Source organism: Nelumbo nucifera, chromosome 2 (genome assembly GCF_055504915.1).
Source record: "Nelumbo nucifera cultivar China Antique chromosome 2, China Antique-T2T, whole genome shotgun sequence".
Lineage (NCBI taxonomy): Eukaryota > Viridiplantae > Streptophyta > Magnoliopsida > Proteales > Nelumbonaceae > Nelumbo > Nelumbo nucifera.
In genome coordinates, this window is record NC_142650.1 from 94,742,169 (window position 1) to 94,748,280 (window position 6,112).

Sequence of the window (6,112 nt, forward strand, 5' to 3'; positions counted from 1 at the left end):
ATTTGTTAACAAGGATGAAAATGCAAAGATATAATACAGCCCCAACGTGCAAATTTTGTAGCAAATACGAGTGGTTTTGCAATACGCCAGTACCTACTACACTCTGGACGAAATTGTGTGCCATAGAAATGCTTTTTAATGTCTAAGTAATTATTGTAGTCAAAATAAAACGTAGATAAATTTTAATTAATAAACATGTAGAAAAGATAAGATTGATTAAATATGAAAATAATGACAATACTTAAAAAAAAAAAAAAAAATCTTTCCCTGTTGACTTGACCTAACTGATGGATCGATCTGGAGATGAATTCGGATATGTTCCTCACTGAAACGCGTCTCACATCAACCTCACGGAATGTTTCGAATATGCATCTAAAACATCTCGTACTTGTTTGTGAGATCAGAGTGAGACACACTGTACGAGGAGGAGCAGATCCGATCTGACAATCCGTCTCGGGATACCTTTCTGGGCCTCTTTAATTAACATGTTTAAAGTCGTGTGTGCATTGGGATACCTTTCTGGGCCTTTAATTAAAATGCCCTCAAAGATGCTTCTCACATCAACCTCGCAACACATCTTGGGAATATCTCCGAAATGATCGCATACAAGAATGGGAGATGTTCTCAACGTGCGGCTGCAAGTGCTGTGAGGGGTCGGCACACTGTCGAGATGCAAATCCGGATATATACGGGTGGACTGTGGAGGAGGGGGAAAGGAACATCCCCCCATCAAGATCAAGTATAGAAGGTTAACAATGGCTGTAGCTGGGGTTATGCTGCTGTTTCATTAGCTCCTACTCCTGTGGTTGCCGTTATTGTGGAGTCTCTGCATAGCAACTGCGATCTCATCACCAATCATGGCAAAGCCAGGCTGCCCAGACGAATGCGGGAACATCACCGTTCCCTACCCGTTCGGCTTTGGAGACGACTCAAGCTGTTACAGAGACGATGGTTTCCGGCTGATATGCAACCACAGTTTCACCCCTCCCAAATTGTTTTTGCAAAAGAATATGATTGGGGAAGGCACAGGTGACCCAAACAAAGGTTATAACAAGTCTGATAAAGTAGTGGAAGTTAAAGAAATAACATTGCAAATCCGGATATATACGGGTGGACTGTGGAGGAGGGGGAAAAGGAACATCCCCCTAGCAAGTATAGAATGTTAACAATGGCTGTAGCTGGGGTTATGCTGCTATTTCATCAACGATCCAACCATGAATGACTGCTTGTCGTCAACAATTTGCATAAATACGCCTGGGAGTTACAATTGTTCTTGCCCATCTGGTACAGATGGGGACGTAAGAAGAAACGGTGGTTGCGTTCCTCTTCCACATTCACGGACAAAACTTCGGTTGATTCAAGTTACTCGGAAATGTAACTCGGAATGTATATTGTCTTCAATGTAACTCGGAAATCGCCACATCCACCAGTCCCCCAAACTCAGTTGTCAATTCCATTGTTTGTCCAATCTCAAATAACTAATCATCAATTCCAATCCCCTCAAGATTCTACTGTTGTCGGCCCATAAAAAACAGCTTGAAAAGAAATAGAAAAAGAATCCAAGGAGACTGACAGCGATAGGGGAAACCAGTTTCCGGATCGTAATTGGGTTGAAACCAGTTTTTGCCGTTCCGAATTAATAATTAAGTAATCAAAATTATATAGAAGCCCCATGGTTTTCTTGTAATTCTTCTTCATGTATTAAAGGGTTATATTTTGTAGACAGTATATACGATAATTTTAGTTGAAAAATACTTGTTCTATCAGCCTATAAACAGATTATAATTTACTGTATTTTTATTATATTTACTAGTGTAACTGTGTAATTACATGAACAAATTTATACAATATATATTTTGATTTAACTTTTATAACCTGCATTACAACCTAGAATTACAAATTACTTAGATCAGATCCCATTTAAATCTGAATTCGATCCCGTATGAGCCAGATTTAAATACCTCCCGGGATCCTAACAAATTGGGTCAGATCAGAAAAGTTGATCCAATTAGTTAACAGATTGAATTCAGAAGTAGCCCAATCCAATCCGATTGTTAGTTATGAAATATTATATATTATATATTATTTACATATTATATTATATATGTATATTCTATATAATATTTATATAATATATGTTATATATAATATATTATATAAATAGTATAATGTATTATTTATATTATATTATCAAGATTTTTAACTACATGTTTAATCAAATCAGATCAGATAAGATATTCGAATTCGAATCCAAATCATGCTCTTAAAAGTTTGGATATACCCTTGATCTAATCCATGTGCAAATCTATTACAAGCAAGGCAATAGTATCTATATATACAATATAAATATAGATATTATCAAAAATAAAATTTTAAGTTGTTATGTTTCAGGTAATTATAAATTTCGAGTATAGTGGGTCTAATCGAGCCACATCGGACACAATTATTGAGATTAATAATTTGTTTGGTTGTGTCTGATTTTACAGAACTAATAGAGTTTGGTTCTGAACTGGTTTCACCCTATTCTAGGCCAGACCTGACCCAATCACAACTATAGGAAGAAATGATAAAAATCAATGAATTGACTGCCATTTATCATCAAACCCCTCCTCTTTATCACTACTTAATATTACAACAAAACATAACATTTAGAAATCTTTTGGCTTTTATCTGTCACACCTTTAGTTAATTATGTCTTCTACAGTATTATCTTCCTTGGAAGGAATGTATGGAACCCAAGTTCTGAATAACATTTCCTTTGGGATTTACTTTGACTCGTGAAACTATTATAATCAAAGCTTAAAATGAAGACCCAAATTCGACCCTATTTATAATCAGGACCCAGTGTTCAGACCAAGAACCTCTGTAATAGAGTCGGGTAGGTCCTATAGGATTGGACTGGATGATTAACAGATTTAATTAGATAGGGGGCAATTGGATTGGAAGCAGTTTCCCAATTTATGCCAATTATATGTCCCACCTTGTATTAATATTTTTTGCAATTATTATTAATCATTTAAAATTTCAACTTTTACTTTTGAAATATAAAACTTAACTAATTCAATCAACAAGAACAGAATTGAAAAATGACAGATAGGGTGTGAGTTATAGGGAGACTCCTTTATGGTCATTAGAAAGTAAAAAACAAAAAAAAGTCAAAATTTATGTAGCTTTTTATTTATTTAGTATTTACCATTTGCATTTATTTTTATTTTTCTGTTTTTACTCAGACTAAAGTTCCATTACTATGCAGGTATAGCTTTAGCTATGGTGTTACCTTTTGCTAGTTAATGGTTGTATCATTAGAAAGTTAAAAAAATTAAAAGTTATATAGCTTTTATTTATTTAGTATTTACCATTTGCATTTATTTTTATTTTTCTGTTTTAACTCAGACTAAAGTTTTGTTACTATGCAGGTATAGCTTTAGGTATGGTGTTGCTTTTTGCTAGTTATTGGTTGTATCAAATTTGGAAGAAAAGACAAATCAAAATGCGCAAAGAAAAATTCATCAAAAGAAATGGTGGTTTGTTATTACAACAAGTCTCATCAAAAGAAAGTATTGTGGAGAAAATAAAAGTTTTTACTGCAGAAGAGTTAGCAAAGGCTACTGATCAATATAACGAGAATAGAATTCTTGGTGAAGGGGGACAAGGTACAGTTTATTAAGGCATGTTATCAGATGGAAGGATTGTGGCAATTAAGAAATCCAAAATAGTGGATGAAAGTCAACTTGAACCATTCATTAATGAGGTTGTCATACTTTCCCAAATCAATCACATATAGGAATGTGGTTAAACTATTGGGCTATTGTTTAGAGACAGAAATTCCTCTATTAATTTATGAGTTCATCTCTGGTGGAACACTTTACCATAATATTCATCATGAAAATGAAGATTTTCCATCGTCATAGGATGACCGCTTAAGAATTGCTACAGAAGCTGCATGAGCAATTGCTTACTTACATTCAGCAGCTTCCATGCCAATCTATCATAGAGACATAAAATCTTCAAACATTCTCTTGGATGATAAACGTAGAGCTAAAATATCAGATTTTGGGATTTCAAGGTCAATTGCAATTGATAAAACCCACATAACTACATTGGTGCAAGGGACTTTAGGATACCTAGACCCTGAGTATTTTCAATCAAGCCAATTCACTGAGAAAAGTGATGTTTATAGCTTTCGTGTTGTTCTAGTGGAGCTCTTAACAGGGGAGAAACCAGTTTCATCTACTAGACCAGTAGAGGAAAGAAGCTTAATCATATATTTTGTTTCTTCAATAAATAAGAACCGGCTTTTTGAGATTCTTGATGCTAAAGTCACAAAAGAGGGTAGGAAAGAGGAGCTACAAGAGGTTGGTAACCTTGCAACAAGATGTTTAAGGTTAAATGGGAAGGAAAGGCCAACAATGAAAGAAGTTGCATTGGAACTTGAGGGATTGAAGAGATACAAAAGATCTTCCATTCAAAAGACCATTCAAGAGGAATTCATAACAGATGAACCAATAGGTTTATGGGATACAGGTTCAACATCAACTGGAGGTAAAAATTTGGAGAGCTATGTTACATTGCAAGTAGATGAACAACCACTATTGCCTAATCCAGCCTCTCGTTCATCTTAAATAAGATATTGATATAAATAGGATTGGTGTTGAGGGTTTCCTAGATAGATTGTGTGGACCATAAAATAACAGCTCCGATGTCACAAACAGGTCAGAAAATGAATAAAAAGACCTTGAAACTTTCCAAAGATCATTACTACTTTTGACCCTTTTTTGCATCCGGATATATGAATATTTGAAAGTAGTTCATTTTTAATTGTTATGTTGCCGGTGTTATGCTTCTGTATTGTATGTAAATGGATTATGTAGTCGTTCTTGCTCAGAAGTCTCAGCTTTCATGTGATCCCACTGGACCCATTCCCATTTGTCTCTTCACGAACAACCTCTTTCGTTTTAAGAGGCTATGCTTCTGAGTAGGGCTGCCAATATTGGTCCATTTACAAATGGACTGGACCAAATCCGGCCAAACCCATACAAACCGGATCCAGTCCAGTCCAATTGAAATGCAAATCCAATCCAGTTCAAATTAAATATTCTCCTCACAAAATGTTTTTCCTAGAAAATATTTTGGTTGCAACTAAAATAACGAAGGGAAACAAAATGTTTTCATCAGAAAATAATACTCAATAAGGAATAAATTATTTCTCTAATTTCTCAGAAAATAAACAAAATAGTTTCCATCTCCATTTGCAATCAAACACCAACAAAATAATCATTTCTTAAAGAAATTGTTCATATCAAGAGGACCACATCCCGGTGCAACACTTGGTGGACTTCACCTACAGACTAGATATTAAGTCAATTGTTTTTGCTTTCTGTAAAAGGATGTTGTAGACAGTTTGACCATCTGAATCATTCTGCAATAGTCCAAGTATCCTAAAGAAGTTTGTTATCGGCATCAACAACTCATCAATAATCCAAAATATAAACAAGTATGGAAGAATTGTGCTGCACTCTGTTGCATGCTCAGCACTATGTATTACAAAAGAAACAAATACAGATGAAAGTTTATTTTACTAAGCATAAAGAGACTGACCCAAGGAGTACTCATCAACACTACCAAATGGCCTTTTCTGGCTAAAGCAATCTTGGTGACTAGGCTATACAGTTGAATTCATGGAGTGGAACTCAACCAGTGAGGCACCAAATTTACAATGTCCAAACTTTTGAAATAATATATGCTATTTTAAGAAAATAACATATCTATTGAAAGATAACAGAAGGTGTACAAGATTTGAAGTACACAAAGTATTTAAAGATGTAAAATATTCATCCTCAAAAATAATGGAGTGATAGAAATTACAGGACAAATTCTTCCCACTTCCCTCCTAACTAAATTATCAGCCATAGTGTTCTATTCCCTGATGATCGATCCATCTCAAAGAACAAAAGAGGAGTTCTAGATATCTAATATTTCTAATATCATTCAGAAAAGTAGCAAGTCTCTAAGGACAGGATCTTACTTTCCATGCCCATCTGACGGCATTTGATGAATCTCCAAGAACAAAGATTGAAGGACATCTCATTCTTTTAGCAATTCTTGAGCCACT

The 6,112-nt window shown here is 34.8% G+C and overlaps 1 protein-coding gene across 1 annotated transcript; it reads left to right on the plus strand.

Moving 5' to 3' along the window:
* Positions 1-857: 857 nt before the first annotated feature.
* On the plus strand, positions 858-4,622 carry LOC104591056 (wall-associated receptor kinase-like 2). The gene is made up of 3 exons (XM_088897925.1): positions 858-1,152; positions 3,417-3,653; positions 3,970-4,622. Exons 1-3 carry the CDS (start codon positions 858-860, stop codon positions 4,620-4,622), a joined length of 1,185 nt encoding a protein of 394 aa, XP_088754051.1.
* Positions 4,623-6,112: the final 1,490 nt, after the last annotated feature.

Coding starts and splice junctions, on each gene's coding strand:
- LOC104591056 (XM_088897925.1), top strand. CDS start 858: ATGGCAAAGCCAGGCTGCCCAGACGAATGCGGGAACATCACCGTTCCC. Junction 1,153..3,416: donor AAGGAACATCCCCCTAGCAA/GTATAGAATGTT, acceptor GTTACTATGCAG/GTATAGCTTTAGGTATGGTG. Junction 3,654..3,969: donor TCTTGGTGAAGGGGGACAAG/GTACAGTTTATT, acceptor ACTTACATTCAG/CAGCTTCCATGCCAATCTAT.